This window comes from Engystomops pustulosus, chromosome 7 (genome assembly GCF_040894005.1).
Source record: "Engystomops pustulosus chromosome 7, aEngPut4.maternal, whole genome shotgun sequence".
In the NCBI taxonomy this organism is placed as follows: domain Eukaryota; kingdom Metazoa; phylum Chordata; class Amphibia; order Anura; family Leptodactylidae; genus Engystomops; species Engystomops pustulosus.
The window spans coordinates 29,764,006-29,786,793 of record NC_092417.1 but is presented as its reverse complement, the minus strand read 5'-3'; the positions used below and the strand labels follow the sequence as shown (position 1 = coordinate 29,786,793).

Sequence of the window (22,788 nt, the reverse complement as noted above, 5' to 3'; positions counted from 1 at the left end):
TCAGTTCCTTATGACGGTGCGCGAGACAAGGAAGGAGACAAAAATAAGCTGTGAAGTGTTCTGCATACTAAAATACAGCTCATTAGTGCATGCCATTCTATCAAAATTTGACAAAACTAGCAATAGAGTGTTTTCGGGCAAAGTGGAAGCTTTTACAGAGCGTACTGGCTATAATTCTTCTTGATGGACTACAGTTCTAATGAGCGCAGGAAAGTTTTTTTTTTTGCATTTTCGTGTATATGGATCTTCAATGTCCCACAGCAGCCCCCTCAGTAGGATCACAATTTTGAGTGGGAGATGAGTGGACCCAATGTTCGCGTACGGCCGCAGGACCCGGACATATTTCTAGAATGACACCCCTAGAAACTAGCCATGGCTATGATTGTCTGGGTCATTCGGCCAAACCCGAACGTCAGGTCCAAACATCTTAATTTACCCCGTTTCCTCATTACTGTCCTCTGGCCCGTTACCTAGGCCAGAAGTATGCGTGATCTAAGCGATCATAGGAGGGATGTGACTGTTCTCTGTAGCTGCCAAGTGACCACCGACCCGCCCAACAAAAAGAGATTCGGTCAAGAAAATCCCACCACTTCCAGGAGCGTTTTTCTCCAAACAAGCTCGCGAGCAACCAGCTTAGTCTTCTATGCAACATATAGTGGGTGTGAAAACACCTTTAAATTACATCTACCACCAGGATGGAAGACTATATGCAAATGAGCCTGAGGGGCTCCATTAACACCTACACACAAAATGTGGTCTATGTATCCACATTGTTACATGTAATTCATGTGACCAATGGCTGAACACTCATTACAGCTATATTATCCATTCATGTTTTGTCTGAGGGTGTATTTTTTGCAGAACACATTGGGGCACATTTACCAAGGGCTTTGTGCCAGTTTTATGACGGACTTTGCACATTCTTTTAGGTCTGCACCATAAATGTGTTGCACGCGACCGTTTTGTAGCGCGGCTGCACTAGCCTCCATGCGACACAAATTAAGGGGCGTTCCGTCAGTGCAATTTATACAGTTAATTGGTTCTGATCATTGGTGGAGGTTCTAGGTTTGAAATCCAGGCCTGAACAGGGTTTTAAAATTTTTGTAGTTCTATTACTTAAAGGACATCTACCACCAGGATGAAGGATTGTAAACCAAGCACACTGACATACTGGTGTGAGCACCCTTTGGGAGCATCTGCTCTTCTCTTAGCTTCTTATATCCTTCTTTTTAAGACAAAAAAAAATGCTTTAAAAATTATGCAAATTAGCTTGAGGGGCTCCATTAACACCTACGGAGACTGGAGCCCCTCAGGCACATTTGCATAATTTTAAAAGCCTTTAAAAAAACTGGGCATAAGAAGCTAAAAGAAGAGCAGATCCTGCCAGAGGGGGCACACACCAGTATGTCAGTGTGCTTGGTTTACAATCCTTCATCCTGGTGGTAGATGTCCTTTAAGGGTGCTGGGTTGATGTGCTGTACATGGTGTCACTTTGAAGTCACAGTCTGCAAAAAATTGTTATCTCCCATTTCCGTGCAGAACCTCTTGATGGGTTTGACCAGCTTAATCATACAGTGGGTTTTAATATACAAGACCGCGCAGTGTGTAAGTGCTCAATTCTGAAGATAATTTTGTCATGTAATTGCTCTTTTGATAGAAAAAAAAAATGACTAAAGACAAAAAAGCAGAATACAGGAAGGCAGGGATCAGGAACAACCTGCCGTAAGACAAGGCGCACCCTGCATAAGACAAATACATGGAATATATGTTGCAGCTAATCATTAATTATTCATACATGCTAATTTCAAAGCTGAATATTTATGCAATGCGGGACGCGGTGCAGTCTCTTGCGTTATTTATTTATTTTTTTTACTTTTTTTCTAAGATCAAAGCCATCTATGGCCAGCAGCAATTCATAAAGCTATAAAATGCTACTCCTACAGGACTTTTATTAGTTAACCCCTTAGCACCATAGCCAGTTTGAACCTTTGTCATATACAAGTTTTGTATGCTTTTTTTTCCAGTCCTCCCGACATCCAGTGGCCATAATTTCCACACCCTCATCATTGTAGTCTTATGGGGGTTTGTTTTTTTTTATAGTATCATAGTATATAAGGTTGCAAAAACACATGGTCCAGCCCTGTCACATGATACAATGATACTCCAGCTCTCCTGATCTGTTACCCAGAACCAGAGTACCATTCCCTTAATCCCCCTGTGCTTAAGTTTTACTGGCTGTTACACTGTCTCATCCCCCCCTCCTCTATGACTGATGTAATCTAACAGCAGCACAGGAAGTTTCAGCACACAGTGGGAGGGGAAAAGCTCCTTGAACACTGTAGAAACCTATGAAACTACAGTATAGAGGGGCTCTGGCAACCGACCCATCAGCCCTTTAAGCTCATTAGCATAATTTTAAAAGTTCATTGTGGCAAGTGGGTGGCGAAGGTAGCAGATCACAGAGGTTGCCACCCTCAATGGCACAGGGGCCACATTGTAGTCATTTTGAGGAGCACATAGCTGCCTAGGGGACATTATATTGACTGTGATTTTTTTTAGGGACGGAGTGTGGAGGCCACTGGCACCAGGGTACCAAATTATGCAAGGATAAGTGTCGGGAGACGTCGCCATGGCGTTTTAGACCTGATGGAGACGGATTGTCGACCATGAGGAGGCGTTTATTCATTGCTGGTAAATATTTACATGTGCGGCACAGTCATTAGTATCTATGTGTTTGCATGATTCATTGCAGGTATATATTTATATGTTTGTTGTATATCATTTCAGGTATTTTCTCAGGAGGGAAATAGTTTTCTATCTGTACTATAGTCATTGCTCGTAGATGACCCCTATTGTAGATGATTCCATAGCACTTAGTCTTAGATTTCAATCTTTTAAATATTAATGATGGGGGAAGAAGCCTTTTTATTTTTCTCCTCAGGGCCGGCTTTTTCCACGCAAAATTCTGCTCGTCTGCCTAGGGGACCAAATTGCAGTGTCTCAGCCATGGTCGTTGGTTTCCTCATGCTTGATATGGTTGGAAGATTTCCTGTAAATATTTTAAAATTTATCAACTTTAGTTTAAGGGGAAGGAGCCTTTTGGACAGAGAGTTTGAGAGTTTTCTGGACAAGTGCTGTGCAGAGAAGATATGTAAAATGCTGGCATTGCTAAAAGATTTTTATCTACGATTGTTATCCCATTTGTGATGCTAATTCTGAAGCTAATTTTACCTTACTGCTTTTACTAGGCCTAATGCCAGAACTCTCTGAATTGACTCCTTTTCCACCTTCCTTGCTACTTGTTCTGGAGCAAGGTTCTGCAGATCAGGTCTCCTGTCTGGAAACCATACACGGGTGTGATGTTCTGCGGGAGGCAGTTTGAGGGACAGGACAGCAACCTCTCCAATTTGTTTCTTAACTTTCTCGGAGTTTGTCTCAGGTACCAGCTGGAGTGATGGAAGGCTGAACCAATCAGCTGCAGCAATTGCGTCCAAAGATCCTACTTATAGCTGTTAGTATAGTATACCTGTACCCGTTACTGAATGTGTCTTTCTGGTTCTGTCTGATACTTGGATATTCTAATGCAATTCTGCCCTTTTGCCTGAATCTGGACTACTTACCTTATGATTTTGTATCTCGCCACTATCTTGGATTTTGACCTGGTTTGACAGACTTTGTTTTATTGTCTGTTATTCTGTACCTTGCATTTATCCAGGGTAGGGACTGCTGTCCACTAGTCATCTGCGGCTTGGTGAAGACACCTAGTCATTTTGTGGCAATACCTTCCCTTTTTAAAAAAAAAATCTTTATAACCAAATATATGAGTACAAAGACATGACAATTCAAACAACAGACATAACAATGTGTTACATAATTTATTAAGAAATAAAATTATCCCTTTGCTGGAGGAATACAAATAACCCCGTCCAACTCTTCCGCCATGTCATCCAGCCTCTTCCTGCACCGATCCTGCAGATGGTAATACTCGACTTCCATTTCCCGTATGGCAGACTGTAAGCACTTAGTCACCTCGGTGACATGAACGTCATTTATAGAACAATCCTTATTTACAGATTTCTGAAGCTTGTGTTCTTTAAGAACAAGACGATAAGAACCATGGAGATCGGTGGCATCGACACCCGCAGGTATGAAAGGTTCAGTTTTCTTTATTACCTCTTGTTTTATTTTCTTCAGCTCCTTTTCACTAAATTCTTTCTCCAATTCTTTCATCTGTCAAGTAGAACACGGAGACGATATACAACAGCAAATTAAAAGTAATTATGAAATAAAAGCTAAAAAAAAAAAGGAGGAAATTTCGGCAGTTGGGCTCCAGTACAAGATAAACCTGCCTCGGCTGGCGGCATTGTGAGTACAACAATTGGAAATGATTAGTAATAAAGATTGTTTGCTTCATACGCAAAATGCCATTTACACGACGTGAATGTGAAGCCAACGCGGCAGGATGGGGGCGGCGCTCACATAATCACACATCGACGCTCAGATAACATTTCCCTGAAGAACCAAGAAATGTCAAGTCTCGGGATTTGTATATAAATAACTTCTTCTACTCTGACCGAGAATATCTTTTTTAAAGATGTCGCTTGCTCAATATTTACTCGATAGAGAAGTGTCCTAACATCAGAACCTATCGACCATAGCAAGAGCTCAATCATCTCATTGGAGCTATGACAAGTCTACGAGAAGGCCTTGTGAATTGCCCGCATTGGGAGATGCAGGTGGAGAGAATTATTGTCAAAGCCAAGCATGCGTAGTTATGGTAAGGCCATGGCCAGATTCTTAAAAGGAGAACTGAAGAAGTGGTGGTGGAGCGGAGAAGGTTCAAATTACCATCGAGGAGAACATCTGCATTGAGTTCACCATGCATGTTCACCTTGAGTTGGCGAGGTGTTCCTTTGGGTGTGCTGGCTTACAAAAAAACATTCTGGTAGGTAAAGTAACCATTGTTCCCCTATACCAGTGGTGGCGAACCTATGGCACTGGTGCCAGAGGCAGCACTCAGAGCTCTTTCTGTGGGCACCCGGGCCATCGCCCCAGCGCACCAGACAGGACTCAAAGAATCTTCCTGCAGTCCCAAGCAACTTAAAATGCTGCTTTCAGTCATATTTTGATACTTACTTCGCTACTTGGGACTGTAGAAAGAGGGACAATGAGTAGACAGGGCCAAATTATCTTTGGAGGACCTCCTGCTGGCCCCACGATTTTGTGTGTGCAGAGGGACACTGGAAAGAAGCTAAAATGATGAAAATTCTCCATCTTTCTACTGTGTTGCTGTCCTCAAGAGGCCAATATGATTGAAAGTTGTTGAACAGGGAGCAATAAGTTACTGCTTTAATTTTTGGTTGGCACCTCGCAATAAATAAGGGGGGTTTTGGGTTGCAGTTTGGGCACTCGGTCGCTTAAAGGTTCGCCATCACTGCCCTATACATACTGAGGTAGGTCTTCAAGCTTCTCACATCTTTTGCCTAGGGTACACCTTTTTGTAAAGGACAAGGTTTTCAAGACTTTTCCTAGACTCACTTGTCACTCCAGGCTCAATTATCAGCTCAAGCTTATTTGCATAATTTTACAGCTTGTTTTGTGCAAACAAGGGAATGAGAAGCTAAAAGAATAGTGGATCCTGCCACAGTGGCCACACACCAGTATGTCAGTGTGCTTGGTTTACAATCCTTGATCCTGGTGGTAAAAATCTCTTTAACATATCTTTACAATACTGACTGTCCAACTTTTAGATACAGATAAATATGCCCCAATGTAGCAACCTTATTTCATACCTAATTTTCCACATTATATCTAATAGAGGACCTTCCTGCATAGAGAGGCCCACTTTTATACATGGATAAACTGTCTTCTATCCATGGAATCTCCTGAGATTCATAGAACCAGAATGTCCTTAGAAGGTGTTCTCCAGGATTTCGATATTGATGACCCACCTTTCAGTCAATGGAGGTCCAGTGCCCAGTAGAAACACCAATCAGCTGACATAACCATCCATGCCACCAGAAGTACAGTGTATGGAGCTAGATGCAGCCAGCTCTGTACAATGGTTAGTGGCCATGCTAGGTTACTGCAGTTTATCTCCCCAAAAATCTGTTTTAACCTAAATGTGCCATTTTTGTACCATTTGCCCAGATCCAAGTCTTGCCCTTTAAAACTCCAATTAAATCCACCTTTACTTTACGCGTCCATCCAGAGTTCATGCTGAATGTTGGGAATATCTATTTGTGGCAAATGGGAGGAACTTTGTTAATTTTCTTATAAATGAGATTGATTTCAGCAATAAATTACAGACTATTTTTGGTAGATGGCGGATTATTTCTGAACACTGCAGGTGTATATCGCATATTAACTCCAGAAACCAATCAGTCACTTGCTAATATGAACTAACTCTCCCCCAGGCACAAAATCAGCACTTCGAACACTACACGTCCATTTATTTTGATAGCCGATTACTTGTGTACTTATTGCCCTTAGTGCACAGTTAAAGGCAAGTTTAGTCATTGAAATTGGTGAAAAGTGGTCTCCTAAGGGTGGTTAACACACTAAATCTGTATTTATCATCTGCTCTGTTACTTTTCCAGTAGCCCCAGTCCTGGTGCCTACCACATGTCCTGACACTGCTAGAAACACTAAGGAAGGTTGCGATGTACCCCCAATTCACCTACACTGAGCCAATTTCTGAGTCTTTCAGGTCTTACCCTGTTCCATCCACTTCTCCCAATACTAATATTGGGGAAAACACATGCTCCAAATATCATGGAGACATTCACTGATATGAATACCTAACACAATTCCTACAATAAATCATATTATTGGACTGTAGTGTCCTCCCAGTCTTTATATTTATTGATGCACATCCGTTGCATTAGTTATGATCCCATTACGGTACCTTTTTCAAGCAGAGACACGATCGAGGAGATTTATCAAAAGTGTCTAGAACTGTTCTAGTTGTTACTTTTGATAAATCGCCTCGTATGTCTCTATAACCATTAGGAACCCACTAGGCTTTTGGAGATAGTTCTTTCCTTTTGGTCCATTGTCTTTACTCTAGGACAGTGATGGCGAACCTTTTAGAGACAGAGTGCCCAACCTACAAACAAAACCTACTTTTATGTCGCAAAGTGCCAACATGACAATTTCAACAGTAACCTAGTGATCCAAGCTGTTTCACAAGTGTCAATCGTATTGGCATCCTGAGGACACCAATACAATAGAAAGAAGATGGAGACATTTGAATTACAGCTTCCTTCCAGGGTCCCCTGAAAAGGAAGAATCACGGGACCCAGAGCAGGAGCTCCAACGATAATCCATCTCTATCCACACCTTCTTGTGTAGTCCTGGCAGCTGGTGCTGGGTTGAAGGCCTGAGTGCCCACTGAAAGGGCTCTGAGTGCCACCTCTGGCACCCGTGCCATAGGTTCGCCACCACTGCTCTAGGACAACCGGCAGGTGGCACTTCTAATACATCTTGATTCCTACTTTGAATGAGAAAATGGGGTCCATTTCACCAAGAGCTGTACGCTTTGGATGATTTAACTGCATGTCCTGTGCCAGAAATTAATTTCTAAGCCTAATTCTAATTGCTATGACAGAGCAAAGGTTTTCTGAAACTATGAGGTGCGCTTTAATTTGAAAGTTACCAAAATTAACCCCATACGGAGAAGGGACAACGGTTAAGAATAAACATTCATAGGGATGCCAGTTCCTCATATAATCCGGGGGCTAAAAGCAAACACTCCTTAATTATTTGTTTTTCATTAGTTTTTGCCATATTCAATACAACCTCATACCTGTTCCGGTAAGGATGAATTGCTGAGCGCAGCGAGTCTGTGGAGCTGATCCTGTGTGTGATGTAAGCACTTGCTTAACTCCTTTATATCTGTAGGTGTATACTCTGGATGAGAACTACTAGAGACATATATTGTATTCTTAGTGAGAGTGGAGGAGCCACATTCATCTTCACATGCAGACTCCAAGACCGTGTCCTGTGAGGTGATAACACATAAAATTATCAGTGTCATGTAAAACACAGAGCTCAAAGTCTGTAGTAAGTAACCCATTTTTTCTGGTCAAAATTCTAAATATTCCATTTAAGAGTGAAGTAAAATGGTGAAATGTACAATGGTTCAGAGCAGTGGTGGCACAGCCGCCCACTACAAATGAGTGGAATGAAGGGGTATCTCGTTTTGCCATGTGCAAGCGAATGTCCTTACCATCCATTGCCAGTACACGGATTCTACATGTTTCCACTCCACGTAGGCTTCTAGGTAGGACGTCTCGGATTCCAGGGCCTGCAGTAACTAAGGAAAGAGGATTTCCTACATCAATAATCATGTCTTATTGCATGGCTTCTAAAAATAGCACTTATCAAAATATAATATGAATATTTTCTTTCTGATCTCTCGTAGAATACCAGTAAAGTAACCCATCTTCTCTCAGAGACCATTAGTTTAATCTCATGATTTTATTCCACTTTGCTTGGATTAAGAAATATAACCAGTGCGGATAAATTCACACTTGTTCTCGGCGGTTTTGATTACACATTCTGTTCCGAATAGTGGAAAAAATTAGACCAGGAGCCTGCGTCTTTTTTCTTCCATTAATAACTGAAGCGTAATGGAAGATAAGGTCTATTAAATTCTATGTGGAACAGAACTGAATGGACGACTTTCTGTTTTATTATCAAAAAAAGATGCATCCTGCATCCTCCATTGTAGCATCATCTCCAGGAATCTAGTGCAAGCAGAGTGGGTTACAATGTGGGCAGGGTGAGGGGTCATCAAATGCTCCTCCAGGATAGCCACATTATAGACAGGAGCGGACTATGGTCAGAAGATACAAAAGAAGGGGTCACAAATCTATTCCCGATTGGCTCCCCCCCAAACAACATGGCTGATAATAATAATAATTCTTGTTATAGCGCACACAGATTACGCATGGGTATAGGCCACCATGGGCTAATTGGGATCTTGGATTTACTATGTACAGTAAAATTTGGTTTAAGATTTTTGCATTGCACCATTATAGTTGAAAATCATTTCCCCAATAGGTTTTTTTAAAAAAATGTAATTAAATTTTTTCTTGTTTCTCCTCTATGGATGCTTTTTCTCACACTGATTCCAGTTTGGGGTTTCCCTTGTGCAGAGAAATCCATCACAGAAGCAGCCCGACATCAGTTTAGTGTAAAGAGTAACATCTCCCTTGTGGTTTTAGGATAGTCAAGACAGATGGGAGATACACAACTCAGGCTGCTTCTCTGATGGATTCTCTGCACCATGAAAAAACTATCCTGCAGGGAGTGTGAGAAGCAGCATCTACAGTAGAGATGTGGGGACCCAATGTTTGGTTTCAGCGGCCTGAGCTGGACATATTGCCAGATTGGGGGCTGAATAGGGCAAATTAGCCACCAATCCAGCAATATGTCCAGGTTCGGCAGCTGAAACCGACCATTGAGTCCATTCATCTGCACTGTATATGTTTCTTCTCACACTCACTGCAGGATAGTTTTTCTCTTATGCAGAGGAATCCATCAGAGAAGCATAGTGTGTATCTCCTATCTGTCTTTTCCTATTTGGTTAATGTAATACATTCTGGGTTATGACGCACCTTCTTTCCCAGAGGAAATCACCTTTGTCCCATGAATACAAATATTAATTGATACAGACTTTGTAACTCCGAGTCTCATAGGCGTTTGCCATTTGGGAAAATGGCTGCTTAACAATATGTCAAAATGATACAAAGAAAACCGGGGCAAAACTCACATATTTGAATTTATGCGCCCCTCTCACATGACAAAGGGGGCAGATTAAGTGGTTATTTAAAAGCAGCATTTCATTGACACTTTCAAGGAGATGCAACCAATTTTGTAGAGCTGCCCAGGATTACATCTGTTCTCCTCCGAGGATCTCTATGCCAATCCAATTAGTTTTTTTTCTATATTTTATTCCCGTTTTTGCTTTGCATGCATGTCTTTTTATTTCACCATTTTTTGTAACCTACAAGCGTTGTGCCTTTTTGCACATTAAATTGTAATTTAAAGCTTTTCCTTGTGCTCTCCATGTTCCCATAACTCTGGAGAGGTGACTTACCACTAATCCGTGTTACCCTGTGAGTGTCTAGCAGTAGCTATAAAGCAAGTGTATATCCAGGTAACCCATACAGCACCTGGAGGAGTGTGTATCTGGGTTTATATGCCCGCACCTGGTGTAGGTGCCACGTAAGCCGTAATTGTAAAAGTGGTGGCAGCAGCAGCTAAGAAGTGCATGTAATAAGTGTGTGACTGTATTGGGGCATAGAGTGGCTTTGGGAAGTAAGTTTAAGTAAGTAGTAAGAGGGGTACATCGTGTGGTTGTGCGTCCGCTATGTGTGTGGTGTCTGGGATTCTGATGCATTTGGTTTCCCTGACCGAATTGGGTGCTGGGAGAGTAGTAATAAGTGTAAAGACGCCATTTTGCATAATTGGACGAAGTTTAAAGGCCAATTTGTGAGGCTCCCTAGCGCAGGTGCACCCTGTAATTGAACTGGGGAGTGGCGGTTCATCACAGTTAAAAACACATACTAAGAGAAGTTTATGGTCAGCTTGATCATCTCTAATCTCCAGAAGAGAAATCTAGTAACATTTTTTATAAAAACCTATTAGGAAAATAATTTGTACATCATTACAGATGCAATCCAATCATTTAAAAGGCTGCCCCTTTAATAGCCTGTAATAGAAATAAGAACAGTATGTTCCGGTAATAGTCATAAACCAGGCCTTAGTCAATTAAACAAAGATGGCATCTCCCATCAATGTCTCCGCTGTCCTGGAGAAAATTTTATTTATCTGCGGGTGAAGCACGTTCACATCGAGTCCTGAGGCGCAGATCAGAGAACGACGAGAGAATTTTTGTTTGGTTTCCTATTCTCTTTTTCAAAAAGGGACGTTGTACGGCCGTCATTGTCCTTGTTGTTTGCTCTGGGCAGCACTTATAAATCCATTACTTCCTCCGCTCTTACGTAATGGATTTTTCTGACTGGTCTATCACTATAGAAAAACTGCTTCAGCTTGGTATTATTTACTTACCTTTTCACAGCTTTTATGTCGTCGAACAAGCTCAGTTTCCTTGACAGACAAATGACCGGCGGCCTTGTCAATGTGGCAGCCTTGTGTATAGGAATGGATCTAGACGGGGGAAAAAAAATATGACTTAATTTTATGAAGTCTTTACCATAAAATGTATTCTTGCAGGGACTACGTTTTGCATGTTAAAATCCGATAAAAAAAACAGAGATATAATTAGCGATCTATACCTGGCAGAGTATTCCATAGACACAGCATAGTCTTCGACCGCACGGGTTAGAGGTTGCGGCAGAGTTTTACAAGCCTCTTAGCTGATTTAATGTGACTCCCATTCTAATTCATCGGAACAAAAGATCCTCATAAAGCTTAGAGCGCTCGGCAGGAATGAGGACGCTGTTACAAATTAGAGACCCATGTACAAAAAAAAAGCCTTTTACGCATGAGTTTGGACTCTCCTCCTGGGATGCCGGAGGCCAACATCTCTAGCTGCTCCAGTTCTCCGGCGGCTTATGTGCCACTTCAAAGCACTTGTACAGTCATGAGCAGGAGCAGCTGTTATCGGCTGATAGTTTGCAATTGAAATAGGTTAAAGTCACAGACTCTGGAGGAACATATTAGGGACCTATGTTACTAGTAGTGTCTTCCTGCTAAAGTCATTCACCTTCCATCTGTAGGTCTAGGGTGTGGCTGCTCTTGGGTGTTAAAAGACACTGGAATTATGTATAACCCTGCGTCCTGCACCGCCCCCTTTAAAGTTCATTGAAGGTAACCTAACATTTGATTTGATGCATTATGAAGCAAACATACCTTGAGACTGCTGTAGCTACACTGATGCAGAAACATATCTTGGTTAATCCCTGAGTTGAGTGGTTTTGCTGAAAAAACAGTAACGTTCAGGACCTTGGGAAAGCTGGACTGCATGATTGCACAAGTTACACAGAGCTTGTATGACACATGTTGATTAGTCCAGACAGAACTAATCAACCTGAGCTGGAGCACTAAAACACAGCGGCGGGGGGATGATGCAGCAATTGATTATTCTGCCTTCAGGCACAACCCAGGGATTTCATCATCCTGTAAAGCAGTGCATAACTAATGTGCTAGGAGAAGCACTGAAGGAGCCACAGAAGCAAGACAGCTTCATTATCATAATGTTATAATTGTTTTATCAGCAAAACCACTCAGCACAGGGATTAACCAATATATGATCCTGCATCAGTGTAGCTACAGCATTCTCAAGGTATGTTTGTTTCAGAATGCATCAAATAACATGGTAGGTTTCCTTTAATTATTCCATTTTTTTTAATTCCATATTAGAACTTGTTTTTTAGTGAGATGAACTGTATTCTTGCTAGGCACCATTCATCCAAATGCTAATGAATAATAAATCCAACACCCACTATGTATATTTGGATAAAAACTTTAATAATCCCAGATGGGGAAATAAACCCTAAGAGGACCAGACAGTTTAAATTTTTTGCAATTCCATTTTTAACTCCCCGTCCATAACTTTATCTTTGTACAGAACTGTATGTGGGCTTGTTTTTTGCGTAATAAATTGTACTCCCTAGAGTCAGTGTTTTATAATAATAATTAATTCCTTTATTTATAAAGTGCTCACAGATTACGCAGCGCTACACAGAGCATGTCCACAGTCCCCAATGTGGCTCACAATCTAATCAACCTTGCATGTTTTGGAATGAAGAAGGAGGAAACCAGAGGACCCAGAGGAAACCCAGGCAAACACGGAGAGAACATAATAAATCTTTGCAGATGTTTACCCTGGAACTTGAGCCCAGGTCCCAAGCACTGCAAGGCTGTAATGCTAACCACTGAGTCACCATGCTGCATTCCATGCCTTTATATTCCATGCAGTGAAATTGATGGAAAAAAATGCATCTGCTCTGTTCTTACGATTTACATTGCGCGCTTCAGACAACGCCTCCACTTATTTCTGTAGGTCGGTACGATCACAAAGATACCACATTTATATAGTTTGCCACTGTCACACTGTAACAGATCTCCAGAAACGTCAAGCCCTGGAGGCTCACATATCCTTCTTACCTTATATAAAACAGCACATTCCTCTAGATGAGCCGCCTGTAAGGTTCTCCAGCAGAATCGCAGCTTGCCACTCATCCACTGGATATATCGGACATCCACGCCTTGTTTAGGTGATGGAAAAATATCTTTCAATTTTTGGATGGATACACCATGAGGACACTAGGAGACATACAAGGTGCATTTTATACATAATATCTCACGCTGAAAGTGCAAGACTAGTTTTATTTCTTTTAAAACACAAACTGTGCTGTAAGGGTTTCAGATGCTTTTCTGTACAAAAAAAATAATACAAAGCATTGTGGTGCGCTTCCGGTATTCCTCTAGGAAATGTAAGAATACAATGGAAACTGGATGTTATCAGTTCTCTAGTAAAATGGTTTCCTTATTAAAGGGGTTGGTGGAGGTTTGACACTGACCTTTGTAATCAATGAAAAAAAATAAATGCAGAGCAAAAAAAAAAAAACTTTTAGGAACTCTAATAAAAAAAACAACAACTTTTCATCCTTGCATTATATACCTTGTATATATTATATACACATACATACATCTGCATCGGTTTCCATTTTTTTTTGGTCATTAATCCCATGATGCTTCAGCACAACATGACACCAGCCAGAAATAAAATCATATCTGCTATTTAGGGTTGTACTGTGGTTATTCCTTTTATCTACCTTTTGTTAAATAACCTGAGATACCATTTTATACAGTCAGGGAGGCTGAACTGAGTCCTTAGTGACAGGAACATGTCCTTTTATTATTTAAATGAAATCTACCACTAAGTTAAACTAAACATATACTTGGTTATTGCCGTCTTCTGTAGGGTGCCAGCGCTGAGTGATAGATGCCTCCCTCTGCCATGGTAGAGAGGGAGGTGCCATCAAGCGAGAGGCGTGAAAAATTAACAGCCCGCAGCGTTGGACATCGCGTCCGGCGCTCTATAGCTGCCTTTCCTAAATCTTTTTTTTACAGCGATCCTGGCAGGTCAAGATTAAGGGGTATTCTGGGAAAAAACCTGTAATACCATAAATAAATGAATACATGACACAAGGGAGCTTAAATAGTTTGCTTTAATTATTCACAAAATGTTATGGGCTTTCTAAAGTAGGTGGAGTTATCTCCAAGATGGCCGCCATCTACAACTACAACTACTATGATCCCTCAGTTCTAAGTAACAGTTCCTCCCTCTTATGCTCTGCTCCCAGTGAAGAGATAACAGTCTGTCCAGCTCTGTTACCATAGTAATGATGTGTAACAGCCATCACTCCACATTACCTTACTGAGATGATGTCTCACCACAACACCGGCCATACTGGATGCACTGGGAGCAACTGACTACAGACAAACAGTGGTGATCACATGACCTGCCCAAGCAGGTGCAGGACATGTGACTATCGGCCATCTCCTGTCCTGTGTCTCCTCCACAGGTACAAAGTCACAGGATTGATTAAAGGGCCAATAGCATTCAAGCCTTCATTATATTGTATGACCACAACATTTTTTTTTTTACTAAGGGGACCAAAATTTTAAATAACTAATTACACATTAGCTTATATTTTAATGACCGATTTGAATATGAATTATGCTAATTCCTGGAATACCCCTTTAATGAAGACCAGCGTCGGGATCCAGGAGAAGATGCCATAGTGGTAATTCCCTTTAAATACGTTTCCAAAGTGTTATATCGAGATGTATAAAATATAAGAAAAATTAGTCACAGGTTAGAAACCGGTAAACTATAACGGAGAACAAAGGAATTTGTTTTGTTGGGGTGTCTGATTGGATGGCGTCAGACTGTCTACGGACAACCCTAATAACAAGGTGATGGGTGGTATTTCATACATTTCCAGGAGGAATAACACTGCAGCATCAGAGTTACTATAAAATACATAGATATTAGAAGTGGCTGATCCATCTTATCCATCCTCTCTCCATTCCTGCCTCTACACCATCAACAAATAGAGATTATATGGACTATTGGAAAACTTCGAGGACGGGATGAGACTTTAATTAGCTAAAGAAGTCGAGTCAGAAGAATTCTAACTATAGTCAACAAAACCATTTCTAGTAAACGGTTAATTCCATGGGAAAGCAAATTTCTACTCGAATTGATCCGTTTTACGCTCTATGGGGCACATTTATCATACATTGGTGCAGATAGTTTGATGAACCCTCCTCCCTCTAAGATCAAGTGGTTTCGTGTGGGGGAGGGGGGGGGGGGGGGAGGCTGTGCTGCCAAGGAAGTTCTATGTCTGGTCCAGAATTGCACTATAGCCTGCCCCTTACGGGCACAGACTATAGCCTTTGTATAGCCTTTTTGGCAGTAATGCCCCTTGCCGGCCCACTCCACCACAGGCATGGAGGTGGTGTAGATAGGGAATAGGTGCAATCCCTGGAAGTGTACCAGATTTCAGCCATACAAGTCCCAACAAATCTCCCCCAATGTGTCCAGTATCATATACTGTATGTATTGTGGGGCCACCTCCTACACCAACAATTGCTTGTTTGTGTACATTATTTTTTGTACTTTAAGTGTTTTTATTTTGGGTTGTTTGTAATTTATATATTTTGGATAATTAATAGACATGAGTTGTTTACATTTACCTGGCTTTTCACACGTCTACGACATGGAGGTGGCATGGAGGGGGAAATAGGCACAATTCTTGGCCGGGGGCCAGATTTAAGCCAAATAAATCCCAATAAACTTCCCCCAATGTGTCCAGTATCATATACAAGCAGTACCCGGGTTATGTACTAGATAGGTTCTGTAGGTTTGTTCTTAAAGGAAACCTACCACTTCTGAAGGTAGGTATGAGATGCAAACACCGGGCACCAGCTCAGGGTGAGCTGGTGCTTAGTCTCGTTAGTGTTAAAACCGCGGTATCGCGGTTTTAACACTTTTTAAACTTTCTAGCAGAAACTGCTTCGGCGCTGCGCGCGACCGTGCGCGCGCAACGCCTGCGGCATTTCCAATGTAGGCGCGCGCACGATCGTGCGCACGCAGCGCCGAAGCAGTTTCTGCTAGAAAGTTTAAAAAGTGTTAAAACCGCGATACCGCGGTTTTAACACTAACGAGACTAAGCACCGGCACCAGCTCACCCTGAGCTGGTGCCCGGTGTTTGCATCTCATACCTACCTTCAGAAGTGGTAGGTTTCCTTTAAGTTGAATTTGTACGCAAGTTGGAACTGTATACTTTTTAATTGTAACCCCAGCCAAATTTTTTTTGGTCTCTGTGACAATTGGATTTTAAAAATGTTGGATTGTCATAAGAACCAAGATTAACAATAAATCTTCATTACAGACACCTGTGATAACTGTTACAGCTGATTATTGTAGCCTAAGGCTAAAGTACAGTAAATTACCAACATCCAGAGGTCCGTTTGTAACTAGAGGTCGTCTGTAAGTTGGGTGTTCTTTAGTAGGGGACCGCCTGTGCTGTACTTTGGCGTAGGATGCAAGTTGTAAGTAAAGCTCCAAATGGCCGCTTTTATGGGCTACATCCATCTTCAGAACCAATGGACTACCTGGTAGTGGGGAGGTTGAGTAAGAAGACATAGGTGAGACACGCTACACACGCACAATCTGACGGCAATATGGCCGAGCGTGTTGCCAAGTAACAAGGACATTACAGGCAGTTTCGGATGCCAGAAAGTAAAATAATAGTAGAAAATAGCAATATGGTTAAACGGATGTAGTTCAGACTCAAGTGGATATGTCAGGCAGCGTAGACGGAGAAAACCAGGGCAATCTTACACGGTAATGGAGAGCTATCAATGTGTGAATGGAGATGATGGGCTGTAAACTGACTAAAGTGAATGAGTACAATAATAACAACAAATATTACACGACATACTCCATGTACTTTCACTTCCCTGCTCAGACAATCAGTACTTAAAGGCCCATAAGACGCACAAGATGTGGGTTTCCAGGATTGCTTTGTAGGATCCACCATCTGGAGAATCATTTCTGGAATACAGGCGGTCCCCTACTTAAGAACACCCGACTTACAGACAAACCCTAGTTACAAACGGATCTCTGGATGTTGGTAATTTACTGTACTTTATCATTAGGCTATAATAATCAGCTGTAACAGTTATCACCGGTGTCTGTAATGAAGATTTATTGTTAGTTCCGGTTCTTATGACAATCCAACATTTTTAAATTCCAATTGTCACAGACACCAAAAAAAATTTGCCTGGAGTTACAATTCTAAAATATACAGTTCCGACTTACATACAAATTCAACTTAAGAACAAACCTACAGACCCTATCTTGTATGCAACCCGGGGACTGCCTGTATATAGTACATATTTTTATACCACCTGAAAAAAAAATTCATGATTTAGCTAGTCTTCTGTAGCTGCTTGTTCTCACACTCACTGCAGGATGCTTGATCAGTTTGCAGAGATACCTATAAGCGAAACAAACTGGCAGTAAAAGTGTCTCTAATCTGTCTTTTTAGATTAGAAACACTCATTTAGGACAGATGTATGCACTTTCTGATAAGAATTTCTCATAAACAGTGCTTTTATGGATACCAGGTATAAAGGTGAATATATGGGGATCTGAGGGAAACTATTTTTAGCTAAAAGAAGGGGGTCAGTTAATAGGGCTCTAAGGGAACCTGCCACTGGCTGTATATGTGAAAAATGTGGTGACATGTTCCCTTTAAAACCTATATGGAAAATACATGTAATAATAGATTTTAAAACCTGTCATGATTGGACACATGTGGCACCCGAAAATATCACCTTTCCTAAGCTAAAATACAGAATACAGGCGGGTCCCCTACTTAAGGACACCCGACTTACAGACAACCCATAGTTACAGACAGACCCTCTGTCTTAATGCTTTACTGTAGTCCCAGACAGCAATAATCAGCTGTAAGGTGTCTGTAATGAATCTTTATTGATAATCCTTGGACCCATTACAGCAAAAAAATTTTGAAAATCCATTTGTCACTGGGGCCAAAATTATTTTTTTTGTCTGGATCTACAATTCTAAAATATACAGTTTCGCCTTACATACAAATTCAACTTAAGAACAAACCTCCGGAGCTATTGACCAAATGGTATAGGGTCCCCCATAAAATGTACCCCGAGGTCTCTCCAAACTGTTGGCGCTGCGGTAAAGAGGGGGGTTCTCTCCTACATATTTTCTGGGCTGCCCCTCTCTTGCTTCGTACTGGACGGCGGTGCTGGAGGCGATTTGCGAGTTGACAGGCAAAGAGTTGCGGGACGACCCCGCTTGGGTTTTGCTCCACCACCACGAGATTTCCCTTGCCACCTACAGAAAGTCCCTGCTGTGCCATCTCCTTAATGCAGCAAAGGCTTGCATCCCAGCTACTGATCCACCCTCCTTGCATCAGTGGTTGGCCTGTGTTGGGGAGCTGCGGCGGATGGAGAGCCTCCTGAATACCGACCCCAAGAGAGCAGCCCGCTCTCAGAAGACTTGGTTCCATTGGATGACCTTTGACATCTCCTCGCTATTTGGAATTGACTAGTACAGTCCCGGTATGGCCACAAGATGGTGCAGATGGAGCACTGAACACCAGGTATAGGGGAGGCACGGCCCTTTTTCCTCCTCCCATTCCTTCCTCAATCTTTCAACCTTCTTTCCCCTTCCCTTATTTCTCTCTCTTTTTTTCTTTTCTCTCCTTCCCACTCTCCCCGATTCTCTACTTCTCTTTTCTGGTTCCCCATTTAATCTGGAAATTACTCTAGGTAACTGATTAAGAACGTTAGGCAAATAAGGATATTCTGGATAACTACAATAACACTGTGCGACAACTTATGGTATTATTGTTTTTATTGTTGCTTTGTATCTTCTCTTCAAACTGAAATTTGTTGTTACTGTTATTTGTAACCCCCCCCATATTGGATACTACTTGGTATCCATGATTCCTTTCACATTGTTTTCCATCCCTTCCCTTCCGATTCTTTTACTGTTATAAAAATCTTAATAAATTCAAATATGGAAAAAAGAATAAACCTCCGGACCCTATCTTGTACTGCCTGTAGTATGAAAACCTGGAAATGGTACAAATCTCTCATTTCACTTTGTTGTGTAGGTTGTACTATTGTCTTTGCCTTGTAAATAGTGTGAACGAGGCCTTATACCAGTGGTGGCGAACCTATGGCACGGGTGCCAGAGGCAGCACTCAGAGCCCTTTCTGTGGGCACCCGGGCCGTCACCCCAGCGCACCAGACAGGACTCAAAGAATCTTCCTGCAGTTCCAAGCAACTTAAAAGATATATTAAAAGCCATATTAAAAGCCATATATTAAAGTGATACTTACTTCGCTATTTGGGAATGTAGGAAGAGGGAGAATGAGTAGACAGGACCTTTTTCTGTCCCATTGATTGTCTGTGTACAGATAGACACTGGAAAGAAGCAAAAATGATGCAAATTTCCCATCTTGTCCTCAGAAGGCCAGTATGATCAAAAGTTGTTGCAGAACAGGCAGCAATAAGTTACTGCTTTAATTTTTGGTTGGCACCTCGCTATAAATAGGGGGGGTTTGGGTTGCAGTTTGGGCACTCGGCCATTTAAAGGTTCGCCATCACTGCCTTATACTGACTGTTATGTTTATATCACACTACAACATGGCAAGAAGTGAATTCTTGGGAAATGTGCGAATACCTTGCGGATGACTTGTTCTTCCGGTCTGAAAGCTTCTCTCTGATTAACATTTTCCAGCTCCACTCTTCGGCGCGCACACTTGCACTTAAAGCCGCATGGAGTCATTTATATAAAGCAGGACTTTACACAAGAATAATGCGATCCAGGGGCGAAAAACAGCGAGTTGTAAAAATAGCATTGCAGCAGTATAATTATGTCACGGCGCCGGAGTACAGCGTGTACGTCTCGTAATCCTGCCCCTGTACCCGCCACAATCCGGAGAAAACAACCTCTCGCGCACAGCGGGACCACGCATCAACCTTTAGAGGTTTCTATAGAAATGCTTCATAATGATCACCAATAGGGAGTCCGATTTGTCGTAAAAAGAAAGGTTTTTTATTCTTTTTTTCTTTCAAAGCTGCAGCGACGACATCTGACAATCCGAATTCCTGCTAATAAACTCACAGACTAATTATCTGGATTCCAGGCCGGGGGGGGGGGGGGGAAGGCTTTATCAAAAACTTGTAATTGGAGTGAAAAATAATGAGTGATTTGTGTGTCTTCAGTTTGAAATTTTTCCAGTTTTAAGGAAAACTCCAGATTTTAGAATAGGATAATCAGTAGCCGAAGTCACCGTTTCCACTGCCAGTCATGTGACTACTGCAGCCAATAGACTCAGAGTGATGATATCACTGCTTTATAGCCCTATTGCTTCCACCCAGGGGTTCTCCTATAGGGGGCGTTTTGATTGCGTTTTCAAACGCATTACAACAGCTGAGGAGAGGTGATTTGCCTTAATTACGTTACTGTTAACATTTGCGTTTACAAAACTCAGTGTAAATGGGATGTTAACGCATGCATTAACAATGTGTTTAAATCTGTGTTTTGTTAACACATGTGTTAACATTGCGCTTACTCTGCGTTTTGTAATTTTTAACAGTCATGTAATTAGGCAAATCACCGCTCTTCAGCTGTTGTAATGCGTTTCAAAATGCAATGAAAACACAACCGAAACGCAACGTTTGACCGCTCCCATAAAATGGCGAAATCTATTTAACTCTACACCATTAACTCCTTCGCTGCCCCCTTTCGTCCTAAACACAAGTCTATTTTATTTTTCCGTGTACAGAGCTGTACAACCAATGGTACTTCCAAGTGTCATTATAGCTTCCCAGTACATTGCATGTACATAGCATCCCATGCAATGTACTGGGAAGCTGGGAAAAAAAAAATTCCAAAATTGTCAAAATTTTGCCATATCGCCCTAACTTTTAGATACTGTGGTGTACGGTGCTAAGTAAGGTATCATTTATTCATTTATACAAGCTGATGTTTTCATCAATACAATTTGTGGGACCGTATGACCTATTGATAACTTTTTATCCATATTTTCTACGTGTTGTGAGAATGTGGCTATTCAGACTTTTGGACACTTCTATCATCACCATTTTTATATTTTGATATAAAAATCTGACATTTTGGCACGTGGCGATTTACATACAGGCAGTCTCCTACTTCAGAACACCCAACTTACAGACTGACCCCTCTGCCCCCTGTGACCTCTGGTGAAGTCTCTGGATGTTACTTTAGCCCTGGACTGAAATGATCAGCTGTAAGGTGTCTGTAATTAAACTTTCTTAACAATCCTTGTTCCCACGACAGCAAAAGATTTTGAAAATCCAAATGTCACTGGTGTAAAAAAAAGTTTTGTCTGTAGTTACAATGATGAAATATGCAGTTCCGACTTACATACAAATTCAACTTAAGAACAAACCTAAGGAACCTATCTAATACGTAACTCGGGGACTGCCTGTACACCATGTTTATGATTATATTGATTTATATTTTCATTCTAGGGAAAGGGGTCGATTTGGAATTTTTTTTTATTTTGTTTTAGATCCGGGCACAGTGACTGTGATAATCTTCTTATATATTTGTTATCCATGTCCTTCTTCCTTCTAAAATCAACTTTTAAAAGTATGCTAATAAGCTTGAAGGGCTCCTGAAGGGTGTTAGCAGAGCCCTTCCACACTGTAGCTTTTAGAGACTATTACACTGTGCAGGAGCATGGGTAGAGGGAGACAGGAACAGCCTGTGAAGACAGAGCACAGTAACACCCCTCAGAGACTGTGTGACTCATTAGCATAATTTTAAAACACCGATTTTAGAATGAAGGAGGCCATAGACTAACAAGTATAAGGTTAGCACAGTCATGGTGCCCGGATCTATGAGTAAGTGTCCTTGGTTTTTCATGATGGATATAAGTGGTAAATTTCAGTTACCCCTGCTCCTGCACAGTGTAACAGTCTATAAAAGCTACAGTGTGGAAGGGCTCTGCTAACCCCCTTCAGGAGCCCTTCAAGCTTATTAGCATACTTTTAAAAGTATTTTGGGCTTTCTACAGTGTCTGAACCTAAGATACAGATACACAACTGTCCAGCCTCTGGCAGGGTCCAGTTCTCCTTGTTCTATGACCGGCCTGGGGGATTCTTTGCTTTTTCTAAGCCCCATACACATAACATAGTCACGGTAGGATTGAGAATCTATAAAGGTTGGACCTTCAGTCTCTTGGACAATGTAGGGGGCAGCAGGATGAATGGATCAGGAATCAGGACTGTATAGAATGAGATGGGATAGAGCAAGGCGATCAGACATTGGGGATGATAGAACAAATGTTACACTCTTGGGTTCACTTCATCCCTAAACTGTGTCCTCCCGGAGGGTAGCTGCATTTTCTAGAACATTTAAGCTGCTGTATAAACATGACACATCCATTAGGACGGGTTACTTTATGTGCACAGTCTCCTTGGACTGTGCAGAGTATTTTGGGACGAGTTCTCCGTAATCAGGTCACTGATTATAATATCTGACTGTGGTCTGTAATCTGATTGATCACTGTGGGCTACACCGCATCCTTTAAAAGCTTCCAACTCTGAAGAGATTAGCATCGACAGGCACTTCTAAGTAGTTTTAGAAAAATGACATCTTAAGACACAAAACATAAGAACTGATCTAGAAACACAGAAGCC

At 41.6% G+C, this 22,788-nt stretch overlaps 1 protein-coding gene across 1 annotated transcript in view; it reads right to left on the bottom strand.

Moving 5' to 3' along the window:
• Window positions 1-3,856: 3,856 nt before the first annotated feature.
• The window catches only part of TEDC1 (tubulin epsilon and delta complex 1), a 30,294-nt gene continuing 11,362 nt past the window's right edge, over window positions 3,857-22,788 (bottom strand). Inside the window, exons 4-8 of the mRNA XM_072115246.1 lie at window positions 13,141-13,299; window positions 11,080-11,178; window positions 8,231-8,317; window positions 7,808-8,002; window positions 3,857-4,230 (exon numbers count right to left, since the gene is read on the bottom strand). Coding sequence (XP_071971347.1) covers window positions 3,892-4,230; window positions 7,808-8,002; window positions 8,231-8,317; window positions 11,080-11,178; window positions 13,141-13,299 — 879 coding nt within the window. The 3' untranslated portion in view covers window positions 3,857-3,891. The remainder of the gene's footprint in view (window positions 4,231-7,807; window positions 8,003-8,230; window positions 8,318-11,079; window positions 11,179-13,140; window positions 13,300-22,788) is intronic.